The sequence below is a fragment of the Pseudorca crassidens genome, chromosome 17 (genome assembly GCF_039906515.1).
Source record: "Pseudorca crassidens isolate mPseCra1 chromosome 17, mPseCra1.hap1, whole genome shotgun sequence".
Classification (NCBI taxonomy): domain Eukaryota; kingdom Metazoa; phylum Chordata; class Mammalia; order Artiodactyla; family Delphinidae; genus Pseudorca; species Pseudorca crassidens.
In genome coordinates, this window is record NC_090312.1 from 34,315,695 (window position 1) to 34,343,178 (window position 27,484).

General features: G+C 36.1%; 1 protein-coding gene across 1 annotated transcript; it reads right to left on the reverse strand.

Annotated features, from left to right (window-relative positions):
- Nucleotides 1-2,879: 2,879 nt before the first annotated feature.
- On the reverse strand, nucleotides 2,880-27,482 carry DCAF13 (DDB1 and CUL4 associated factor 13). Its single transcript, XM_067711563.1, has 11 exons — nucleotides 27,302-27,482; nucleotides 25,351-25,550; nucleotides 24,668-24,775; nucleotides 21,072-21,161; nucleotides 19,336-19,491; nucleotides 15,524-15,601; nucleotides 13,329-13,411; nucleotides 10,148-10,312; nucleotides 6,351-6,486; nucleotides 4,938-5,101; nucleotides 2,880-3,064 (listed from the first exon to the last, which is right to left on the reverse strand). The coding sequence occupies exons 1-11, from the start codon at nucleotides 27,369-27,371 to the stop codon at nucleotides 2,977-2,979; spliced, it is 1,338 nt and encodes a 445-aa protein (XP_067567664.1). The 5' UTR covers nucleotides 27,372-27,482; the 3' UTR covers nucleotides 2,880-2,976.
- Nucleotides 27,483-27,484: the final 2 nt, after the last annotated feature.

Below are 27,484 nucleotides of genomic sequence, written 5' to 3' on the forward strand. Positions count from 1 at the left end.
CAAATCAGTCAACGTGATACACCACATTAACAACTGAAGGAGAAAAACCATATGATCATCTCAATAGATACGGAGAAAGCTTTCGACTAAATTCAACACCCATTTATGATAAAAACCCTGCAGAAAGTAGGCAGAGAGGGAACTTTCCTCAACATAATAAAGGCCATATATGACAAACCAACAGCCAACATCGTCCTCAATGGTGAAAATCTGAAAGCATTTCCACTAAGATCAGGAAAAAGACAAGGCTGCCCACTCTCACCACTCTATTCAACATAGTTTTGGAAGTTTTAGCCACAGTAATCAGAGAAGAAAAAGAAATAAAAGGAATCCAAATTGGAAAAGAAGAAGTAAAGCTGTCACTGTTTGCAGATGACATGATACTATACATAGAGAATCCTAAAGATGCTACCAGAAAACTACTAGAGCTAATCAATGAATTTGGTAAAGTAGCAGGATACAAAATTAATGCACAGAAATCTCTGGCATTCCTATACACTAATGATGAAAAATCTGAAAGTGAAATCAAGAAAACACACCCATTTACCATTGCAACAAAAAGAATAAAATATCTAGGATTAAACCTACCTAAGGAGACAAAAGACCTGTATGCAGAAAATTATAAGACACTGATGAAAGAAATTACAGATGATACAAATAGATGGAGAGATATACCATGTTCTTGGATTGGAAGAATCAACATTGTGAAAATGACTCTACTACCCAAAGCAATCTACTGATTTAATGCAATCCCTATCAAGCTACCACTGGCATTTTTCACAGAACAGGAACAAAAAAGTTCACAATTTGTATGGAAACACAAAAGACCCCAAATCGCCAAAGCAATCTTGAGAACGAAAAATGGAGCTGGAGGAATCAGGCTTCCTGACTTCAGACTATACTACAAAGCTACAGTAATCAAGACAGTATGGGACTGGCACAAACACAGAAAGATAGACCAATGGAACAGGATAGAAAGCCCAGAGATAAACCCACGCACATATGGTCCCCTTATCTTTGATAAAGGGGGCAAGAATATACAGTGGAGAAAAGACAGCCTCTTCAATAAGTGGTGCTGGGAAAACTGGACAGGTACATGTAAAAGTATGAGATTAGAACACTCCCTAACACCATACACAAAAATAAAGTCAAAATGGATTAAAGACCTAAATGTAAGGCCAGACAGTATCAAACTCTTAGAGGAAAACACAGGCAGAACACTTTATGACATAAATCACAGCAAGATCCTTTTTGACCCACCTCCTAGAGAAATGGAAATGAAAACAAAAATAAACAAATGGGACCTAATTTGACTTAAAAGCTTTTGCACAGCAAAGGAAACCATAAATAAGACGAAAAGACAACCCTCAGAATGGGAGAAAATATTTGCAAATGAAGCAACTGACAAAGGATTAATCTCCAAAATTTACAAGCAGCTCATGCAGCTAAATATCAAAAAAACAAACAACCCAATCCAAAAATGGGCAGAAGACCTAAAAAGACATTTCTCCAAAGAAGATATACAGATTGCCAACAAACACATGAAAGAATGCTCAACATCATTAATCATTAGAGAAATGCAAATCAAAACTACAATGAGATATCATCTCACACCAGTCAGAATGGCCATCATCAAAAAATCTAGAAACAATAAATGCTGGAGAGGGTGTGGAGAAAAGGCAACACTCTTGCACTGTTCGTGGAAATATAAATTGATAGAGCCACTATGGAGAACAGTATGGAGGTTCCTTAAAAAACTAAAAACTGAACTACCATATGACCCAGCAATCCCACTACTGGGCATATACCCTGAGAAAACCATAATTCAAAAAGAGTCATGTACCAAAATGTTCATTGCAGCTCTATTTGCAATAGCCAGGACATGGAAGTAACCTAAGTGTCCAGCAACAGATGAATGGATAAAGAAGATGTGGCACATATATACAATGGAATATTACTCAGTCATAAAAAGAAACAAAATTGAGTTATTTGTAGTGAGGTGGATGGACCTAGAGTCTGTCATACAGAGTGAAGTCAGAAAAAGAAAGACAAATACTGTATGCTAATACATATATATGGAATCTAAGAAAAAAAAAAAAGGTCATGAAGAACGTAGGGGCAAGTTGGGAATAAAGACACAGACCTACTAGAAAATGGACTTGAGGATATGGGGAGGGGAAGGGTAAGCTGTGACAAAGCGAGAGAGAGGCATGGACATATATACACTACCAAATGTAAAATAGATAGCTAGTGGGAAGCAGCCACATCGCACAGGGAGATCAGCTCGGTGCCTTGTGACCACCTAGAGGGGCGGGATAGGGAGGGTGGGAGGGAGGGAGACGCAAGAGGGAAGAGATATGGGAACATATGTATATGTATAACTGATTCACTTTGTTATAAAGCAGAAACTAACACATCATTGTAAAGCAATTATAATCCAAAAAAGATGTTAAAAAAAAAGTTATATAAATGTGGGCTGATATCTTTAATGTCTCAAAAAACCAAATATAAATAAAGCACAGAAAATAAATACTAATGAAAAAAGTTGACATAATTCTTCTATGTGTTTATGAAATCCTAGGAAGAATCACTGCAATAATTATCTAAAGTAATATTAAAAGGTAACAAAAGAGATGTTTGGTCTTAAATGTAAATTCAAACGTAGAGTGTCTAAAGTAACAAATCAAAGCGAAGGTATATCTGCAATTTCTAACAGCAAAAAATAAGTTAGTTTGTAAATACTGTATTCTTTAATGCAATAAAAAAGAAGATCAGGAATAAAATGTTGGATAGTCTTATTGACCAGGTCACATTTAAAAATAATTTCTCAGGATAGCAAAAATGTGCAACGATTAAGCTCTACACATACAACTATAACGTTCGTTGTTATACTAGAGCCAGGACTTTTATTTGTAGAGTTCACGAATGAAAACATAACAAACACTTATACATCAGTATTGGTAGGAATACCAAATATTATTTCACAACTGCCACTACGCGTTTCTTCTTCTCTGACACCCTCTGCACAGATCCAGGCTTGCTATGTTTGATACGATTCAGTTCCCTAGAAATAAAACAAAATACACAAAATATAAGCAAGTTTACGAGAAATCATCTTAACCAAAGAAAACTTCCTCAGAAAAATCACAAGGCATTTTCTTTCACTGGAAAACCATCTATTTAAAAAAAAAGTTTTCACAGTGAGATTAGGTAAAAAGCAGCTAGAAATCAAGTTTTGTTAACTTATTTATTAGCTTCTTCTCTTACTATCGGCGTCCTTTACTAACTTTAAAAACCTGCTGCAGTTGTTAAAATATTTAAAAGTGACTCAACCCCAACATCTACCCAAAGACAACAAAATAATCATTTGAATAGTCTAATTAAAAGAAAAAAAGAACTCTGTCTTAGAATTTCTATAATACTTCACATGAATTCAAAGACTGCATGGAGAAGAATATTCCACAGGGGAAATGGTGGTGATGGTGGAATGCTACGCTTTAGAGCCAAAATGTTAGATTCCAAATGCTATGATGAAGCATATTAGACAAATTTTTATCTAACAAATGTTCTTCACAGTCTTTAAGCTGGAAAATACCTCTTAGTTCCAGCTACGTTGGAAATTATTTTTTACAAACATTCTCCATTTATAATAGTTTTTTAGCATGAGCAGAAGCATTTTCTTATTTTGATATAAGTCACTGACATTGTCTGCCCTTTAAACATATGCTCAAAGAGAGTTAATGAAAATTCTCACCATGTGAGATGACTATTGCCCCCCCTTTTATCAGGAAAAGGAAAAAGGCCCAGAGAAGTATTCAAAAACACCTTTGACAACCCAATCAAAAAATGGTGGAAGATCTAACTAGACATTTCTCCAAAGAGGACATACAGATGGTTAAAAAGCACAGGAAAAGATGCTCAACATCACTAATTATTAGAGAAATGGAAATCAAAACTACAATGAGATACCTCCTCACACAGTCAGAATGGCCATCATCAAAAAATCTACAAACAATGCATGCTGGAGAGGGTGTGGAGAAAAGGAAACCCTCCTACACTGTTGGTGGGAATGCAAACTGGTATATCCACTATGGAGAACAATATGGAGGTTCCTTGAAAAAACTGAAACTAGAGCTACCATATGAACCAGCAATCCCACTCCTGGACATATACCCTGAGAAAACCATAATTCAAAAAGATATATGCACCCCAATGTTCACTGCAGCACTATTTACAATAGCCAGGACATGGAAACAACCTAAATGTCCATCGACAGAGGAATGGATAAAGATGTGGTACATATATACAACGGAATATTGCTCAGCCATAAAAGAACAAAATAATGGCATATGCAGCAACATGGATGGACCTAGAGATTCTCATACTGAGTGAAGTAAGTCAGAGGAAGACAAATATCATGATGTTGCTTGTATGTGGAATCTAAAAAAAGGCTACAAATGAACTTCTACAAATCAGAAATAGTGTTACAGATGTTAAAAATAAACTTATGGTTACCAGGGGGGTATGGGGGGTAGGGATAAACTGGAAGATTGGGATTGACACATACACACTACTATATAAAATAAATAACTAATAAGGACGAACTGTATAGCACAGGGAACTCTACTCAATACTCTGTAATGGCCTACATGGAAAAAGAAGCTAAAAAAGAGTGGAGATATAGATATAGAGATTGTGTGTGTGTGTGTGTGTGTGTGTGTGTGTGTGTGTAACAGATTCACTTTGCTGTACACCTGAAACTAACACAACATTGTAAATCAATTATACCCCAATTAAAAACAAAAAAACACCTCTGATGCACAACAGCACATAAACTATTCCCTTGAAAGGCACGTTTTTTTGTTTGTTTTTGGTGAGATGCAAGGCGGGGAGTTAGAAAAGGGTACTGAGAGAGAGTCAAATGCTCCAAAACATACTTTCGTCGACGAGCTTCTTTCATGATGCGCTGCTCCTGAATCTGACTGTAGATAGATTTTGGTAGATGTCGGTGACGAGAAATACGTTTTATGTGAGGATGATGTTGAAATTTCTCCTTTAATCTCTGGTTATAATCTGTGGCTGCTTTTTCTCGTGACGTAAGCTGAAAAAATGCATTTTGATATTTTAATGAATGGTGTGCTTGTTTTGCTTCAGTACAACAAAGTTAGGAGCAATGTTTCCCCAAAAAACTAAATTTTCATGACGTGCGACCAATTGCTAATGTAACTATACCCTTTACAAGGTTATGTTAGTGATACCAGGTTTGCGAGCACTGAACCTCCTTTTAGGCAGCATGCCTACAATGTAGATGGATGCCACCAAGTGAAAAAGAGCAGTGCCAAGGGAGCTGGGCTCTGTGGACCACTCTAGGCATAGTAAAAGCACTTAAATGAATCACTCAAAAAAATTTTTTTCTGTAAAAGTAACTTCTGAAACAGAAAAGAAAGCATCTGATGCCGTAATAACTAGCCTTCGTCTAACAACTGTTAAGGATGATATGATTTAGAGGAACATTTAATGATGAACTGAAACCTAGGCATAGTGTAGTACTTAGTAATCATTAAACCTAAAATAAAACTATCTTTAATTACTACTTATCATATCTTGATTTTCCTTCCAGAGCTAAGTAGAAAATAACCCACACTTAACCTTTCCTTCTTAAACTTAATATTTGTTTCAGTTATAAATACCCTGTATGAAAACATGAGACATTTAGAAAAACATTAAGAACAAACAAAAATCAACCATTACTTACAACCCAGAGGTAGCCTAGCCAATGGTAATATTTGTTATATTTTCACTGAGTCTTTTTAAAAAGTCTGAAGCTGTGTATTTTTTTAAAGTGTTTCACTGTCTCTTTGATATTAAAATACCTCACAGAGACTTGCAGCCTTTGACTTGCCTGATTACTATTCCTTTAACAGAAGAAATGGGCGTTCTAAGTTCTAAGCCTCTAGTCCCTACATCTTCTCTCCCCACCTCAAGGAGAATACAAAAAAACAAGAAGGCTCAAATATGATCAAACATTTTAATTAACAAAAGCCTCTGGGGGAATTCCCTGGCGGTCCAGTGGTTAGGACTCAGCGCTTTCACTACCAAGGGCCCAGGTTCAATCCCTGGTTGGGGAACTAAGACCCCAGAAGCCATGCGGCGTGGCCAACAACAAAACAAACAAACAAACAAAAAACAAAGGCCTCTGAAGGTGCCTTTGACATGAAAAAAGTAAACCTCAATACAACCCTGTTTTTTATCACAACTAACACATTTCAAATAAATTCTCTTTATAATATAATGATATTCAATAAATCTAGAAACTAGCTTTATGACAATGAAAGAAAATGGGGTCTTACCACACCCAACTTTTCAGAAGCATTAGCTTTCCATAGACGAATGTTCATTTCATCAGATCCACACATAATGTACTTGCTGTCAGAAGTCCATTTTACACAGATAACATGTTGCATTCTCTTTGTGTGATAGACTTCCCTATAGAAGAGGAATTAAGTTAAAACTCTTAGGATTTTGGTACAGATTTTCTTTAACCACTGCCAATCAAGTATCAGGATAACATTTTTGAGCCCTAAAAGAGTATAAAAGAGAAATTAAAATTCCTTTAAATGTATTTTTATGGGACCAATCTAACAAGATTCTATTCTAAGTGTTGGGGAATTAAAAATTCCTGCCCTCAGAGATGTTATAATCCAATAAGAAAAATAAGTATAAACAAACTAAGCAAAACTAGATGCCCAGAAAAGATCGCAAAATAACTGAGGGCATATAACACAAATAAAATATGTTGACGCTGGAGTAATTTTGTAACAATAAGGTCAACCACCACACTTTTTTGGGGTTTCTTTTCATTGAAAAATAAATGCAATGGCACTCTAAGAGCACATCCTGATATGTTGATCCTAATGTCTGATTTCGGTTTTGGTCAAATTGTTTAAAAAGCTCAATTGGGCTTCCCTGGTGGCGCAGTGGTTGAGAGTTCGCCTGCCTATGCAGGCGACACAGGTTCGTGCCCTGGTCTGGGAGGATCCCACATGCCGCGGAGTGGCTGGGCCCGTGAGCCATGGCCGCTGAGCCTGCGTGTCCGGAGCCTGTGCTCCGCAATGGGAGAGGTCACAGCAGTGAGAGGCCCGCGTACCGCAAAAATAAATAAATAAATAAATAAAATAAAAAGCTCAATTAATTGAAGTGAGAGCTGATGATTTACATATGTGAAAAGAAATGGAGGGCTACAGAAGTGATGAGATAAGGATCATTTAATAAATGAAGATGTCAAATATCATACCTATTTGGAAGGCTGTGAAACATACTAAGTGAATTCACAGAAGATACTATATCAGGAAGTGTTAAGCAGAGCATTAAAAAGCAAGTAAAAGACAAGGTCAGAAAAAATAAAAGGATGAGAGTTCTAGAGAAGTAAAGTTTCCATATCTGGATTAAGTGATTCAAAATGCAGACTACTTGAGAGAAAGGAAACTCGCTCAGCAAATTCTGCACAGTAAAAGAAAACCCGTATGTGATGATGAAATCAAATAGATTTCACATATATAAAAACATCTCTGAAGTACACTCACAAAACTAGTCTATTACACTGCTTCTAACAGATACATTTTGAGCTCTTGAATGACCATGTAGCTAGACCATAAGAAATTTATTTCTAAAAGAGAGTATGGTTAGAAAGAACATCCTATTAAAAGGAAAAGTAGATGAGACACTGACTGCTTTTTCTTCTCTCAATGCTCTGCTTTTACAAGACTCAATTCTTATAACCTCTACCTATTTAAGATGTCTTTTTTCCCAAAGCAACGTATTGAATTTAAATATTAGGAAATTCGATTAGGCTTTGGTAACCATTAAAAATAACCTAGTCATGTATTACATTAGTTCATGTATTAGACCAGACAAATCCAATGGTTAGTCACTTAACCAACTTAGAATCCTCCTTAATGGTAAACTACACAGAGTTCTTAACTTCTAGATATGTTTATGCTTGTACTTAAAATAGATACATAAAGTTCATTATAAGTTATACTATTTGGGGATAAATACATTTAAAAACTTAAATTCTTTATATACGTAGTCAAGATAAATGAATTGTTCTGTGTGAATGCAACTGAATTTACTTGTTTGCTAAGTAAATACTGAATGAAATCCCAACAGAAGCTTACCTTCAAATATTCATTTAACTGTACTTTTTGAAAACCTACTCAAAATTTACTTTTAAAATACAATTTAACTACTTTAAGATCTTTCAAAGGAAAACATTTTAAAAATACATATCGGGCTTCCCTGGTGGCGCAGTGGTTGAGAGTCCGCCTGCCGATGCAGGGGACACGGGTTTGTGCCCCGGTCCGGGAAGATCCCACATGCCGCGGAGCGGCTGGGCCCCGTGAGCCATGGCCGCTGAGCCTGCGCATCCGGAGCCTGTGCTCCGCAATGGGAGAGGCCACAACAGTGAGAGGCCCGCGTAACCACAGAAAAACGTATCATTCAAAGCATTGCCTGTGTTATTTGATGTTTGTAATGATAGGAAACTAGAGCAGACCACAGAAACAAACCAGAAGCAGCTTTCAAGCAGACAAAGGTCAGAAGGAATACCATTTATAACTAAACCCAACAGGAAGTAACACATATTAAATTGTGATTACAAAGTCTCCAAATGACATCAGGAGGCAATTCCCTGGAAACGGTGTATAAGAACTCCTCACTTCATACAGTTTTGGAATAATCTGAGCTTTTAACTAGACTTGCATTTAACTGCCCACACTGGCTGCAGAACAATTCAGCTGGAGCTCAGCTGCAGGGCTCTTGGGATCATAGGTGCCTAAACATTCCCATTTCTCATCCTCTTCCTTTGTTCTTTATGGCTGTTTATACATCATGTTAGAAAAGTATTGTCCTACTTACTACCTTTGGAGGTCCTGGTGCCAAAAAATGATGGAGGGCCACACTCTCTTGATTCTTAATATTTTCCAGAGAATGGAAACTCTCAGCCTTGCCTTGGGCCTGACTGAACAATTCCCAACAAACCATTCATGACAGTTTGGAGAATATCAAGTTAGTTGTAACAGCCATATAGGAACCAACCCCAGGAGATGAGGGAATGAAGATCAAAGTCACCAGAATACCCACTCACTCAGTATGCTTTTGATTCCAATTCAAGCACTTTTTAAATCATACACATGACGATGCTGACAATTATTTGCTAGCAATTCATGATTATACAAAAAGGTTTAGGAATTAATATGGTTTCCTCAAATTAGAGGGGAGAAAGATGCAACTATCACAAGTAAAAATACCAAAGAGTTAGACAAGCAGATTGGCTATGACCAAAAAAAGAGCTGTGTGACTCTAAAGAAGAGGCTCTGTGTGAGAGGCCCGCGTACCGCAAAAAAAAATTAATAAAAATAAAAAATAAATAAGTAAGAAATAACAAATGTAAGGTATTATTGTTATTAACTGCTCTTAAACTGTGTTAGGGAAAAACTTATCTAAGTTCTTCATTATCAAATTAAAAAAAAATTTAAGTTTACTATATTTTAGGGCAGTGAAAATACTATGATAGTATCATGATGGACATGTCATTATACATTTATTCAAACCCATAAAATATATAATACCAAGAGTGAACCCTAGGTAAACTATGGATTTGGGATGATTATGATGTAGGCTCATCTTACATTCTGGTGAGGTAACAAAAGTACCACCCCACAAGGAATGTTGATAATGGGATAGGCTCTGCATGTGTAGGGGCTGGGAATATATGAAAAATCTCTCTACCTTCCTCTCAATTTTGTTGTAAACCTAAAACTCCTCGAAAAAAATAAAGTCTTTATTTTAAAGAATTACTATAAAACACTTAAAAATAATTCTAAAATAAAAGGTTTTGTTCTAAGGCAAACACTAAGATTTCATATAAACAAATTATATAAAGATAATATCCTGTTCAATGAAGAAACTGCCCAGTAGGCTGATGTTTTACCCATAGGTGATGCAGTGGAAGTTGGTACCCCAAGTCACAACACCTGGCTGTGAGCTCCATCATATACACACAATCAATTAACCTTTCAAAAAAGATAAATGATCAAGACAAGGAAAAAAATCAAACAAAAACAAATGTTTATCGGTAGTAACATACCTGCTTCTACTTTTGTCCACAGGAAAGATTCGAATAGACTTATCAAAACTAGCAGACACAAAGTCTTTCCCAGTAGGAGAGTAATCCACATCAAGCACCGCAGACACGTGATCCATATGTATCATTACAGGAGTGTCCAGTGCACGCATATCAAAAGTATATAAGCTGTAAAAGAATTTTTAATTATTTGATACAAATTTCTATTAAAAAAAGCGTATGTAGTACTAAGAGACACTAGTGAAAATAAGACTGCTGGCTCAATAATGCACATCTAAATAAATAGCTCAATTCTTTACACAGCAGGTAAGGGATAAGGGAAAATATCAACAGTTTTTATTATTCCTTAAGATTACACTTACACACTTTCAACCTTATAAACATAAATCTCATTGTAGAAAATGTGCAAACTTCAAAAGAGTATGAAGAGTACAAAACTTACCTTTAATTCCACCACCCAGAGAAAGTCAGTTAGCACAGTGTAATTATTTCTAATCTTTTCACTATACTATTTAACTATGTACCTTTTAATAAAATTAAGGTAATACTGTATAAAGCTCTATATCCTGATATTTCATGTAGCATATTATGAACATTTATCCATTAAATAATCTGAGAATATTTTAATATTTTCATATGTAAATATGAGTTAAAATAATTTGTTTAAATAAATCTATTTATTAATAAAGTTTCCAACATTTTACTATAATTCTTAAATGAAATTTTAATTTTTCATATTTAATTTTTAATTGAATGGGGCAGATTCAATTAGATCTGAATAGATTGCTACAAGTAGAAAAGACATGAGCATTTTTAAGTCTTTTGAGTTGACAAATCATTTCCAATGAAGTTGCAATAGTTTATACTCCATCAGTGATATATCAGAGTGAGCACAGCTTTTCAAAGGGTATATTAAAATTAGAAAACTATACTTTGCGCACAATTGGCAAAAACAATGACTTCATGATTTTCGAGGTTTAAAAATTCTTAATCAACAGCTAAAAAAACAGCTTCAAATGAGCCAACATGGATGACGGAGAGTAGTAATATAGCATTACTGTGACCAAGTTCCCAACATCAAAATACTTCCAGATGTGAAGATTAAGTTTGAGGAGAAACAAGATATCCACATAATTTCAAAGTATCTCCCCAAAGACATGTATTAATTACAAAAGGAAAAAATAGTAACTTTATAGTGGAGAAAACTGGCAGACAGTACGTTAACTAAGTGATCAAGGTTAACATCACCAGTAATATAATAAGATACACTGACATTATGTACCCCTGATTTGATGCACCAAGAAGGGCATATCAATTTTGTGGTATTCTTGCTAAAGATGCATAATCTCAATGAAATAATGAGAAAACACCAGTTAAGCCCAAATTAAGGGCAGTCTACAATATAATTGACAAGAAAGTCCTTCTCAAAAGTACTAAGGCCGTGAAAGAAAGGGAAGACTGAGAAAGTCACAGAGTGAGCAGGCTAAGGAGACATGGCAATCAAATGCGATGTGGGATCCTGCACTGGATCCTAGAACAGTAAAAGAACATTAGTGGAAAGACTGGTGATGGGATAAAGTCTGTACTTATAGTAGTGTACCAATCTTAATTTCTTGGTTTTGCTAATTGAACTGTGGGGATGTAAGACATTAACATTTGGGGAAATTGGCTGACTGGTACTTTTTGTGTAACTTTTCAGTAAGCCTAAAATTATTTCAAAACAAAAATTAAAACAAAAAAGACCTAACACTTCAAAAAGAATACTTTTAAATACGATTATTATGAAAAGTCACTGATGCTAATGATACAAATTTCCAAATATCATGAAATTCTCATCAAGAGACAAGTCATTGTTCTCTTTCATAATCTTCAAACATACCACAGGATTGTCAGCCAAGGTCATACTGATCTTTGAGGTTAAATTTCTGAGTTGACAACTGCTTTACAGTCCCTATCTAAAGCAGTGTTTCTCAACCAGGTTTGTTTTAGAAAATTTTGTTTTTTAGTAAATTCTATTTTAATTTCTACATGAGAAAAAGGCTAAAAAGGGCTTCAATTAATGTGGTTTGGTATTGCTAGTTAATGAGAGTCCAACTGCGCTTCTTTTTAGTATAGGAAAGTCATAAGAGATGTTTTCAGTTGGTACCACTAAAACATCATGTAATAAGTCCTATTTCTGAGCTAACTTATGCTTTCATAAATAAGAGTAGTGGAAAGAACAAAGAACTTAAATACAAACGATCTAAAGTTCAATCTAATGACAAACTTCCACCTTCCCCAAAAAACATGTATTAAAAATCCATCATATGCATAGCACTACAATAAATGCTTGGATAAAAAAAGATGAATAAGACACTCTTTCCTCATCAGGAGATTAAATTCCCTACATCAATAGGCTCATCTGTAAAAAGGGAATAACATACATGTCCTATCCACCTTACAGGGATACTGCAGAGATAAAATAAGTTAGCTGATGACAAATGCTTCAACAAGTTTTAAAGCAGTATATAAGAAATCATAAAATTCCATCTAGGTCAAGAACATAAGGCTTCTATGTCACCTTTACATGAAGTCACAGAATAATATATCTGCAGATATTAAGGTAAAGGTTGAAACTTTATTTTTCCTTTTGTCTTACTGAAGTAATAGTGGTAGCTGATAACATGACCACATGAGTATCAACTACCTGAAGAGCTACACACTTTGTAGGCAGATATTTTTAGTTTCTTAAAACATGTATGATTCAGCCATTATTTATATGTTCTATGTCAGGGATCAGCTAGTTTTTTCTGTAAAGGGCCAAATAATAAACATTTTTGGCTTTGTGGGTCATATGGTCTCTGTTGCAACTACTTAACTCCGGCATTATAGCACAAAAGCAGCCATATTCCATACAGAAATAAATGTGGCTATACTCCAATAAAACTTTACAGAAACAGGCAGCAGACAGGATTTGGTCCACAGATCACAGTTTATCATCCTTGGTCTGTATCATTTTGAAAACTGAGAATACTTTTTAAGAAGCACTTCTCTAATTTGGGAAATATTTTTTTTTAGCAAAACAAACAGCAATTTTCTAGAGTATATGAAGGAATACTACCTAGGAAAACATATTTCATTAGTAAGGCATACAACTGAGTTATTTCTGATAGAAATTAAGTAAGTTTTAAAGAGGGAAACTTACTTGTAATCTTCGTTTGCTGCAGTAAAAATGAATGCTTCCATAGGGTTCCAGCAAATTGTATTTGTTCTCATATCTAAGATGACCTAGGAAAAGAAGCATACACTAACCCATTACTATGAAATTAAGTCCCTCTAAAATGGATAAATTCCCACTTCGTTTCCCTTCCTTCTTTTCTCATTGATTTAAGCAAGTACTTTAGTAAATACCTATTATGTGCACAGTACTTGGCTCAATGCAATAGGAAAAGAAAATCAATAATTGTTTACTGAACACACAGGCAGAGTGCTAAATACTGAAAAATATAAAAATGCTTAATAAATGGTCCCTTGACCTCAAAAAGCTTATAGTTTAGTCAGGAAAATGAGATACACATTAAGAAGAGTTAAAATATAAACAGTGAAGCAGCAAATAATCAAGTATCAAATCAGGGGCAAAATTAATGGTGAGCTTAGGGTTAAAGTGGAGAAGAAAGGTTTCAAAAGATAAGCATGATTTGAGCTGATCTGTGAAGGTCCACAAATATTATCGTGTTTCTCAAAAGGAACATTCTGGGCAGGATAATCTTTTGTTGTGTGTGACTGTCCATTGGAGGATATTTAGCCTCTCGGGAGCCGGCCCATTAAATGCGAGTAACAGTCTCTTAAATGTCGCTCCCACACTTCCAAAAATATACTTGGTGGGGTGGTACAACCCCTGAATGAGAACAGCTACATTAAGGAGAGAAAAGATAGAAGAAACATTGATAGTCTAGTAGGTAGAACAGAGAAATAACAGAAAATAGCATGTCTGCATCCATCAACGTGACATACATGTAACAAACCCTTACTGACTAAAGCAAATAAATAAATGGAATACAATTTGGGACCAGATTTTGGAGGCGCTTGAGAGCTACAGTTCTTTTCTTCAACCTCAAAGTAATGAAGCACTATTATTAACAACTGAGAATGGAGGAGTGAAGGAGGTAGAAATTACTATTATTAAACTAGTACTTCATGTTAGCATTCTGCTAAATGCTTAAGTATCTTGTTTTATTCTTACCATTGGGCTGCAAGGTAGCTATTAATACCACCATTTCACAGGAGAAACACAGGTTAAGTTACCTGCTTAAAGTCTAACACCAAAGTTCATGCAGGATCTTCCCTCCATATCACATGAATGAGTGAAATGATTGGAGTGGTAGTATACTTTGGAAAGATTATCCTATTTATCTAGTTCAAACTTTAAGGAATATACTCTACTCCTAATATTTCTGAATTTATTACCTGTTAGGAAACAACAAAAATATTAAAAACATTTCTGTTACGTGTGGACATCGGACTTGTGGCACATGAACAAGGTCTAGCTCTTCTTGCTCTCTCTCAATTCTAGCACCTGAAATCAACTTTATACCTTTTTACTTATAATGGCACTCGCCTCTTTACCAACAATATTTCTCTCCCTCTCTAGAATCAACTTAAGGTTGTATTAACTTTGATATCTAAGTCCTGGAATGACTGCTTTAGAACTGTTGGGAAATCTGACACCTTGAACAGGACAGAGCTTGTCGAAATAAAACGTCAACCCCCTTGGCATGTAACTAAACAAATAAAGGTAGTTATGTGAATTAGTTATAAAACTTTCTGGAATAAAATACCATATGTGTCATATGATAATCACAGGGCCTGATGTAACAGGATGCAATACTTTTTTAAGAACTTCCAATTTGGGCTTCCCTGGTGGCGCAGTGGTTGAGAGTCTACCTGCCAATGCAGGGGATGTGGGTTCGTGCCCAGGTCCAGGAAGATCCCACATGCTGCGGAGCGGCTGGGCCCGTGAGCCATGGCCGCTGAGCCTGCACGTCCGGAGCCTGTGCTCCACAACGGGAGAGGCCACAACAGTGAGAGGCCTGCGTACCGCAAAAAAAAAAAAAAAAAAAAAAGAACTTCCAACTCAGTAAATACAAACTAGATGCCTAAAATCTGCTGGCATTATGAAAGACACAAAGACTAGGATACAGTACCTCATGGAAACTTAAGGGTCTCTAACAAGCAACAGGAAATTGAGAGAATGCCATTATGATCATTTTGGGTTCTAAGGACACCTCTATTAAAGAGTTTTTTAATTCTGAAAAAACATTTGCTCCATATTTTCAGTCACTCCACTTACAGGGGGATGCATTAAGAACTGTATAAAGCAGAAGACAAACTGAAACTCACCTTTTTCAGAGGAGTAGCTTGCCTCATATCATATAGTACTATATTCCTGTCAGAAGCACAACTTCCCAAGAGAAATGTCTAAAAATAAGTATAACAATCATCAGTTAAAAGCTAGGCTTGGCAGCACACCATGTCCATTCAGTGAACAAATGATTTAATTACCCTCAATGTTTATGTTTAAGATACGAAGTTATAACATTAAAGTCCATTTTCAGAGGGTACAATGAATCACTCATAATCTCAGCAACCTAAGCCAAGTATTTTCATTGTTAAATCCCCACTTTAGATGCCTGTGATGATACTGTACAGATAATTCTGCATTCTATTTTAAAACAACATATTTTACTTACCCATTCTTCAACTTAGACCTGTTTCCTGTTCTTCAGTATTATAAGTAACACTTCAAAAAACATTTGCATACATTTAGCTCTTCTTTTTCTAAGGGTAAGATTTTAGTAGTGGCGTTACTCAATCAAAAAGTATGAACAATTTTATCGCTTTTGATATTTAGGAGTAATTGTTTTCCAAAGAGTTGTACCAATATACATTACAATGTGGAAATATATTAATTTTACTGCAACTGGGCAGCAATAGGTAGTGCCATTTAAAAATAATATCTGTATGGCAATATTTCCTATATACTGTCATCCTTTGGCATCTGTGGGGGACTGGTTTCAGGACCACCCACGGATACCAAAATCCACAGATGCACGAGTCCCTTGCCCTCTGTAACCGCAGACACAGAACCCGTGGATGTGGAGGGCCTACTATATAAATTACTGCTTTATTAGCAGTTAAACATTTCCTCATGTTTATTAACTCTCTGTATAAACTAGGTGTGTCCCTTGTCCAACTGTTCCAAGATGTTTAAAATATTTATTTGTAAGTCAGTTATAAATGTGCTAAGTGCTTACATAATCCTTGGCATAAGTGAAAATAAGCCATCTACCTACCAGTGGAGTCCCAAATCCCACCCTTTGTAGTACCATTCCTCCTCACCCATGGTTCCTGACACAACTCTTGGCTTCTGCCTCTATTATTCCTACTGCAAGCATTAACAGGAACTAGAAGAGTCATTTACTAAGCAGCTGTATGGCCTGCTAGCTCCTACTACATGGGTGTATATAGTTCAAATAAAACTCATAAAGCCAAAGCTACCATCACGATCTCTTCTCAGTTCTTTCCAAAACCCTCCTTCTTAAACCACTTCTTCTCTGAGCCTTTCCCCTAGTTAGTGACTCCTCTCAACCTTTCTTAGTTTCTCATTATGTCACTCCAAAGTCTGACCAGGTTCTGTTTCTAAAAGTAAAGACTTTAATTTGAACAAAGCAAAAAATTCTACCTAGACGGAAAGCTGACTTTCATACTGTAAAATGTAGCACTGCTCAGCATAAACTTTTGGCTTTATGAGAATTCTAGGCTTCAATATTTTAACAGAAAATTAATTATTAATGATTAGGAGACAAATACACTCCATTTGTTCATAGCAACACGCCCTTTCCATTAAGTTTAATACAGGGTAAGAGACATGCACACCATTTGCTTTTACCACTAAGTCAGTTCGTAGGTTAATAAAACACGCATTCACACACAGCTGAACAAATAGAGTTTTTATACAGGCAAATTTGAAAAACATGGTTGCTAGGTCATCACTAATAATTAATTATGATTTTAGAATTGGCCATCAGCTCTTCTGACACAGGTGTTCACCAAAACAGAGAAACAAAAGATCTTATTTACCCTTTAGAGAACTAGGAATCAGTATCTGTCTGTTCCTCCTGTTTATTTTTTTTTTTAAATAGCAGTAACACCACCATCTTAAATTTGGGGAGCACCTTTTAAAAATATTCACATATATTATCACATTTTACGCTTACAACAAACCTATGACGCACAATGGAAGATATAATTAATCTCATTTTAAAAATAAACAAATACAGAGAAAAACTGTGACTTGCATAAGGTCAATGCAAAGGCATGCTGGCAGGAAATACAGTTCCAAACTAGGTCCACCACAAGTAAGACATAAAATGTTCCCACAAGTTGCTTGTGTTTGTAACCTGCTTCTGCCTAGTGTCACCTTGGGCTGGCTCTGCAAAGCTGGCTTGCCCCTTCATGCCATATCTCACTTCTACAACCAAGGGGAACACAGGGAAGGTAGACAGAGGATGGAGTGAGGAAGATATAATAGGGACAGATACCCTGCACCAGCGAGCAGCAAACATTTTCTGTAAAGGGCCAGAAAGGAAGTATTTTAGGCTTTGTGGGCCATATGGTTTCTGCAATGCTTTCTTTACTTTGTAGTGCAAATGCAGTTACAAACAATAAATGAGCAAAAGGGCATTAGCACGGCTGTGTTTCAGTAAAACTTTTTTTTTTTTTTTTTAACAAAAACAGGCAGTGGGCTCATAGACCATAGCTTGGCAACCCCTGCTCTAGACCTGCAGCCTCTCCCAGAAGTGTATATGCAGGTGTGTGCTGGAGGCAGGAGGGCATCCTCTGACTGACTTCTCAGCAGCACCTCAAAGCCAAGTTCACATCACACCGCAGCACCTCAGTCTTAATACGCTGCTACTCTGACTTAACCTTTTTCCCTCCTTTTATCAGTTAGGGTCTCGAAGAGTGTAAAACTTGAAGATCAGGATTTTCTCTGATACCATCTAACAAGATAATCTCCTGATAATTTCTAAAATCAGCTTACACATGCAGTGATTTCCTTTTCTTTCTGCAGGAAAAGCCATCTTTACTGAGTCTTCTGGAAAATGAGTTCATCAATTGTTACGTATTCAGGAAAAGCTCAGGGAAAAGTCTGGAGTCCAGGGGATAGCTTTGCCTTCAGGGAAACCTCCTTTCCCAAATTCGGACCTGAATAAACAATAAGTAGGAACTTCCCTGGTGGCGCAGTAGTTAAGAATCTGCCTGCCAATGCAGGGGACAAGGGTTCGAGCCCTGGTCCGGGAAGATCCCACATGCCACGGAGCAACTAAGCCCGTGTGCCACAGCTACTGAGCCTGCGTTCTAGAACCCGCGAGCTACAACTACTGAGCCCACGTGCCACAACTACTGAAGCCCATGCACCTAGAGCCCGTGCTCCACAAGAGAAGCCAACACAATGAGAAGCCCACACACCGCAACGAAGAGTAGCCCCCGCTCGCCGCAACTAGAGAAAGCCAACATGCAGCGACAAAGACCCAATGCAGCCAAAAATAAAATAAATAAATTTATAAAAAAAAAAGTAGGCTAATCTCTAACTCTTCCCTTAGACCTGGAAGAAATTAGGAATCACAGTTCAGACTTCTGAGCAAAGAAAAATGTAACTAATTATCATGTAGTACAAAAATAACCATGCATATTATTTTGAAGCACTGGTGCCCCTGCCATGTACAAATAATTAAAGAAAACAATGCTCAACACTCCTTCTTCTGATCTCCAAGAGAGTTAAGAAAAATTAACATTTTCCTAAAGGTACAAAGATGTTAATCTGTGGAACATCGAGTGTTGAAGGCACAAATAAAACTGGAGTTTCACAGGACAGTGTGTACGTGGATTCTACCCCCACGAGCACATGCACACACCCACTTCTTAACAGTGCTGAACACTAGTATCTGGGACTATAACTGTAGGCAAACATGTCAAGACCTGACCAAAGGTATAAGAACTCAGATATAATCTGGAAAATGGACCAAATGCTAGAACACCATTAAAATTCAGAAAATTCTTGTATCATACATTCAAAAGTTTCCTAAACAGAGCTGAAATTACTAGATAATAAGAAAACAATAAGCAGAACATATTTCAAAAAGGAACATTACCTCAATTGGGTTAAATTTAACACTGCTTATACTGTCAAATCCCCAAGTCATTGAACATATAGGACTGGTTCTTTGTTCATCCCAAATGTCTACTTGCTGTCCACATGTGGCAAAAACAGCTTCTTTCCAGTGATGATCAATTCCTGTATATACTGTCTTTTAAAGCAAAGATGTTGTTATAGATGAGTCTTTTCATTAGTACTTCAAATCTACAGAATATTTTAAATATATTTCTCTACACTCTCATTTGTTTAAGAAAATCCCAGTTCACAAAGAAGTTTCTTTGAAGCTCTCACTGAAAGGAGAAAACTCTACCATAAGAAATGATGTTTCTTATCACACATTCTGGGAACAAAGAAAAATGTTAACATGGGATGTATTTAATTAAGTTTGAATACATATCACTGAAGTAATTTTTAAATCATCATTGGGTATTGAAGGATCTTGGAACCAACTAATGAAACACAAAGGTAATTTCTAAAAAACTTAATTCCACATTTAACATATGAAGTACTGATTCCCAGGACAGAAACACAGATACAGACAACTGCATTAAAATTTATGGGGAGAAATAAAATTGGCGAGCGTGGATGCTGAGACTGTTGAAAGCAATAAAATCTCATAAATTTGGTATTATTTACTTAAAAATATGCGACTCATCTATTCAGGACCAGCTTAAAGTCTACCTTCGTACTGTATGGCAAAAAATGTTTGCAAAGCAAATTAAAGGGAACTATTTAGCCAATACTTCAAGCTTTTAAGAACTCTTATCAGCATCCACAGATTTAGAATTATTTTCTATTCATGAAGGCAAGTCCTACAAACTTTTCCATAATAAGAATTAACCCCCAATACCACAGAGAAGGGGTAACACTAAATGTTTCAAAAATCTTTGGAACTCCTAGAGAAAAGACATTTTACAAGAATGAAACCAATTTTGTTTTACGAATTACTAATTTTTTACCATCTGCAAATTATTTCCATTTCATACTAATATCCCACCTCCACGTCCCTTCAAGAACACTTAGATTGACCATTAGAACACAGGAAGGCCCTGATCATGGGCTGGACCCCTCATCTAAAGAAAGAACATTTAGAACTTCTTGAAACCTGAAAAGCAGAACCTAAATATATACTAAATATAATACTGAAATGACAAAGAGATTTTAAAGATGCGATATTTAAAGATTAATTCTAATTTCAGAATTTCACTTAGTATCAAAATGTAAGCATTAAAAAACATGGGTAGGCCAAATTATCTGAATTAATAAGCTATAACTAAACTATATCATCTGATTTGCAGAATGTTAAGAAATGTAAGTAAGATTTATACAAAAACCACACTATTGCATTTATTCATTTCCTAAAGAATTCTTTCAAGTAAGAAATTCTGAGCTTTGTGAAAGATCCATGATGATATAAATCAGAAGTTGAAGCACTTTTTTCTGACCTTTACAGATTTCCTCCCATGTTCTTGCTATAGGAAATATTTCACTGCATCTTCTAGCTAAAAACAGAAACTGAACCCTACTGCAATGAACACCGAAGAACTGTTCAAATTCTTGAACTGCAAAGGACATTCATTGCATTAAATGTTGCTTAGAACAGGTCAATTATTGCAGCCTAAACTGTCTGATTTCTTATTTATATCTTTTTTGAAATTAAAATTATGAAATAATTGTAGGTAAAAGAGAAGAATTCTAATAGCCCAACTATGGGTCAATTTATTTTTGTACCTTTCCTAATATTGTACGCAATGGTTCCTCCTCTTCTCCATAGCTTGGTCCATCCATTTTCCACTGCTTCACAGTTTTGTCATCACCAACCTAGAAATATTTATGATGATAATGATAATGAACAAGTTATAAACTGTACACTTGCCAACACATACATCAAATTATAAACCTCAGTTCAAAAAATAACACATACCATATTCTTTCCAGTACTGTATTTATTGATGCATTTATGTCCCACCTTGTTATAGTAAAGATTTGTGACAAACACATGAAGTACATAAAATTTAAAACAGCATGAGCAGAGCAAAAGAAGAGTAGGGTAGAAACAAAGTTAGGTCATAAACATGGCAAAAACTGCATTATTGTAATAAAGATGACTTTTCAAATTAGGGAGAAAAATGAATTACAATAAAATGGTATTGTGAGATCAGATCGGTCATTTAAGAAGTATGAACCAATCTGACATCTTATATAAAAATAAAATTCCAGGTAATTTTAAAGGTAAAAAATGCAACAAAACCCATAAAAAATACTAGAGAGAAGGCATTTTTAAATCTTGGCATGGGTAAAGTCCTTCTCTTCATGACACAAAACTCCAGAAACTATTAAGTCAGAGGTTGTCAAACTGTGAAGTGTAGACTTCTGAAGGACCCTGAGAATTTTTCAGGGGTCCAGGAGGTTGAGACTATTTTCGTGTTAGTAAAGGCATTGCCTGTCTTTTCACTAAGCTGACAGTTGCACAGATGGTGAAAGAAATGGTGAGTAGAACTGTTGGCGCCTTAGCCCAAATGAAAGCAAGGCAACAAACTATGGTAAATTAGACTTTGGTATGTGGCAGATATGTTCAAGATAGTAGGTAAACATCGATTTTACTAATTTTTTTTGGAAATGTTTCCTCAGGCAAGGGAAACAAATGGGACTCCATCAAACTTAAAAAACTTTTGTACAGCAAAGAAAACTATCAACAAGATGAAAAGGCAAACGATATTTGCAAACGATATATCCAATAACGGGTTAATATCCAAAGTATACAAAGAACTCATACAACTCAGTATCAAAAAAACAACTCAAATAAAAAATGGCAGAGGCTCTGTATAGACTTTTTTTAAAGAAGACAAACAGATGGCAAATTAGACACAGGAAAAGATGCTCAACATTACTAACCATCAGGCAAATGCAAATCAAAACCACAATCAGATATCACCTTACACCTGTGAGAATGGTTATTATCAAAGCCAACAAATAACAAGTGTTGGTGAGGATGCAGAGAAAAGGAAACCTTTGTGCACTGTTGGTGGGGATGGAAATTGGTGTAGCCACTATGGAAAACAGCATGGAGATTCCTCAGAAAATTAAAAATAGAACTACCGTATGACCCAGCAATTCAACTCCTAGGTATTTATTGGAAGATAACAAAAACACTAATCAGAAAAGATACAAGCACCCCTATGCTCAATGCAGCATTATTAACAATACAAGACAGGGAAGCAACCTAAGTGCCCATCAACAGATGAATGGATAAAGAAAATGTATTATATATATACAATGGAATATAATTCAGCCATAAAAAAAGAATGAAATCTTGTGATTTGCAAGAACATCAATGGACCTAGAGGGTATAATGCTAAGTGAAATAAATCAGACAGAGAAAGATAAACACTGTATGATTTCACTTATATGTGAAATCTAAAAAACAAATGAACAAACATAACAAAATGGAAACAGAATTATCAATATAGAGCACAAAAAGGTGGTTGCCAGAGGGGAGGGGGTGGGGGAATGAGAGAAATAGGTGAGAGAGATTAAGAGGTATGAACTTCCAGTTGCAAAATAAGTGTACAGTGTATATAGTCAATAACTATGGGTATCTATATATATGGTGACATCATAACTAGACTTACTGTGGTGATCATTTTGAAATGCATAGAAATATTGAATCACTATATTGTACACCAAGAACTAACAGTGCTGTAGGTCAATTATACTTCAAAAACAGAAAAACAAACTTATAGAAAAAGAGATGAGATTTGTGGTTACCATAGGTGGAAGGGGGAAACTGGATGAAGGCAGTGAAAGGTACAAACTTATTTATAAGATAAATATTAGAGATGTAATGTACAACATGATAAATATAATTAACATGGCTGTATGTTATATATGAAAGTTGTTGAGACTAAATCCTAAGAGTTCTCATCACAAGAAAAAAAATCCTTTTTCTATTTCTTTAATTTTGTATTTATATGAGATGATGGATGTTCACTCAACTTACTGTGATAATCATTTCATGATGCATGTAAGTCAAATCATTATTGCTGTACACCTTAAACTTACACAGTACTATATGTCAATTATACCTCCATAAAACCGTTTCTAATCCCCAAAATAAAAATGTTCCTAAACCTAACAATTACTTTCAACTGTTTTCACTCCCCAGGACTATTATTGCTTATGCAGACTATTAAAACAGCCTCCAAACTGATCACTTACTGCTGTCAAAATCTCAAAGCTCAGCATAGATTCTGTCATTCCCCTATTAAAAAGCTTTCAATGAACTTGAACACGTATTTGTATATGATAGCATTATTCACAAAAGCCAAAAGTTGGAAATAACCCAAACGTCCATTGATGGATGAATGGATAAACAAAATGTGCTATATACATATAATGGAATATTATTCAGCCTTAAAAAGGAAAGAAATTCTGATACATGCTACAACATGGATGAGCCTTAAGGACATTATACTAAGTGAAATAAATGAGACACACAGAGACACAAAGTCCAACAGTGATTACCGGTAGCTCGGGGGTGGGAGGTAGGCGTGGGAGATGTGGAGTTAGTATTTAATGGGTACAGAGTTTCAGTCTGCGAAGGTGATAGTGGTGATGGTGTACAATGATGTGAATGTACTTAATGCCACTGAAATGTACACTTAAAAATGGTTAGAATGGTAAATTTTATGTTATGTGTATTTTATCATACACAAAAATCCTTCAATGATGTATTAATAACAGACAAAGGAGTACAAATTACTCATTTTGTTTTGTTTTCTTTTTTTAAAGTGGCTTTTTTTTTTTTTTTTTGGCTGCCTTGGGTCCTCATTGCTGCGCACAGGCTTTCTCTAGTTGCGGCGAGCAGGGGCTACTCTTGGTGCATGGGCTTCTCATTGCGGTGGCTTCTCCTGTCGTGGAGCACGGGCTCCAGAGCGCAGGCTCAGTAGCTGTGGCGCACGGGTTTAGTTGCTCCGCAGCATGTGGGATCTTCCCAGACCAGGGATCAAACCTGTGTCCCCTACATTGGCAGACGGATTCTTAACCAGTGTGCCACCAGGGAAGTCCCTACTCATCTTGTTTTAATTCCACTTCTGAGTGTCCTACAGAATATCAGTTCAGTAATATGTTAAGTAATTATGTATAAAAAGTATGGAAAAGGCTGGATTACATAAAGAAAACCAGGACTTTTCCAAGTTTTAGTAAGTTATTTTGCATTGTGAAACTCTGAAAGGGCCTTGGACCATGAAAATGAACTCAGAAAATATTCAATTACATCAGTTTATACATGTTGAAAAGAGTTAATGATTTAACTGCATTATACTTACAGTAAAAAAGGAAGTCCCACAAAAGCGAGTACATATTCCTCGTACAAAACCTTCATGTGCTTGTATCACACGAATACATTTTCGTTTAGTTAAGTTCCAAATTCTAACCTACGATAAAGCATACTAGGAAATTTCAGTGACATATAAATTAAAAACGTTCAGGCACAGGAGTACATTCCAAGAAAAATAAATTCAACACTGAAAAGGCTGTAAATCACTCTACCAGACAGCTAAAGACAAAATCCTCTAGATTAAAATAATGCAATGTCTATGGATAAGAATATCAACAAGCAGAAAACTGAACCTGTTAAATACTCTGTTGATTCTAGTTTAAAGTGTTTCAAAGCTTTCTTTCTTTGCCAGAGTGGGGAAATTAAGTGTTGAACTGTTAATAACATTCTCTGTGGAAAAAAACTCACAGTTAAATATCTGTACTGTAAACATGCCTTATTACTTACTGTCAAATAGCCTTAAGTTATACATTTTAAATATCTTAGGTTTAGATAAGAAACTACTGAAATTACCAATTCAAATAGAATTTACTATTGAGAATTAAAAGAAAACAGAACATAGAAAAATAAAATCAAAACAGTTAAAAGCCACAGTAACGCACAACTAAAGGAAGAACGTTTGTAATATAACTATTTTTAGTTTAAAATATCAACGTTTAGAGTGACACTTGCCTCTCCATCACATGCCCCAGAAAGGACAGTAGCCAGACTCTTCGGATGTTTAGCCAAGCAACTGACTCCGTCTCGGTGACCATCCAGGGAAGCAAGGAACGGTTTCGCAAAAACCCGTTCCAGTTTGGTGGCATTTAAAGCTCTTACATATTCTCGTGGGACCTCAAAAGGATGTAAGGTAGGATCATAGTTTCTTGGAACTGAAATAAGAATGATTCCTCTTAATAAAATAATTCACATTAAATATTTCCTGTGGTCTTCCTCAGCTAATCATTCTATTTGTTACTCAAAAAACGTTTATCAGGGACACTGTGCCTAGCACTGTGGAGAATACAAAAGTTGAAGACCCTTTGTCCAAAACCTTTCCAAAATTACCAGAAAATCATGGAATTGTCTTCCTTATTTTATGTTTCACAGAGCTCCAATACTTCAATCTTTCCATTTTGTTATCTATTAACACTTCCATCCAGAAACTATAAAGAAATAGGAAGATGTTATAAGAAATAAGATCCCTAATAACAAGATCAGGTAACTAATAACTTCCTAACCTCAAGATTCTGTGACCAGCCAGTCATTCACTAATTCCTTCATTCAGACATTAATAATGCAACTCCTAGGTACCAGGTGATGTCTAAATACAGGATATAGAACCAAATACGATTATACCACTCTCTGCAAGCTCAGTCTGATGGGAAAGACTGATAGTCACAATAATAACGAGGCAATGTAATAAAAACTCTGATATTAGTATAAAAATATGTGACAGAAACATAGAAGGAGAGTGCTTAAGTGTGTACAGGATGGGGGGAAATGTGCAGGGGATAAGTTTGGAAAGACTATTGTTCAGAGAAAGCTTCCCAGAGCTAGGAGAGAAACTGGGTAAGGGCTTGTGACACAGGATGCCTCAAAGAGAATGACTGAAATGCACTCAGACTGGCAAAAGTAAATGTAAGCTAGTCGTGGGAAAAGTAATCACTGGTGAAACTGAAGAGGAAGATGGGACCAAGTTCAAGGAATAGGGATGATGTCAAGTCCAATGACACAACCTAATTTGCATTTTAGAAGCATTACTGTTTTGTTACTTAACCTGTAAACATTTTGTGAGCAGAGACCATATATTTACTTAGCATTGCTCATTTTATATATATATACATATATATATATATATATATATATATATATATATTCTCCACGACTCAATGATAGTGAAATATTGTTCCAGCCTCACCTTCTACGGCTTAACCCCTTACTCAAACTCCGAAGACATGGCCTTTTTTTATGCCTTAAGTTTATTCCTGCCTTAAGGCATTGCACCTGTTATTCTCTTCGCTTAGAATAGTCTGTTCATACATGGATGGTCCCTTGTCATTTAGGTATCACGAGTTATAATTCATAAGCAGTCAGCATGTTAATGGGGGAACAAGACACCCAGTAACAGAAAAATAAAGCTCATTAATTTCATTTTAGCCATTCCCACATCAAACTTCTCCACAAGTTTTTAAGAGAGAACTGATGGCTTTACGTTTCACCTTTATCTCTTCCCACATCCAGAAGGACGTAATTTTAAGGAGTAAATTAGCCAAAAGTTAGAGCAACGGGAAAAGTTTAAAGATCTGCTCAATTGTTAAATCCTTCAATCCACGAGTTTGGCTCACTCAAGTTCCTCTTTTCTTCAACAGGAACCTGAGAACAATCAGGGAGCAGCAGCTGGAAAGGGGGAGGTGGAATCATTTCCCCATATAACTAACTTTCCCTCTTACCACTAGAGAAAGTTATTAGAAAAAGTACTTGAAAACAAGCGTTCTGCTACCCAGTACCAGAACGGCTTTATGCCCTGGCGAAAAGGAACAGGAAAAGAACGAGAGTGGAACACCAGGATCCCCTCCAGCTTTATTCGGTGGAAACCGAGGCCAGATCCAAGCCTGGTGGACTCCCGACTAACTTGTCTCACCTCTCTGTAAGTCCAGTTTGGTTTCGCGGACATAGCTGTCCGGGTTCCGGCTCAACATCTTCACCTTCATCTTGCTCCTAGTTCTTCCCGACTCCACGAGCCTTCCCCTTCAAGTTGCTGTTGCCGTCGCCTCCTCCTCCACGAACACACACCACTTCCGCTTCTTCTAGACTACTTCCTGTC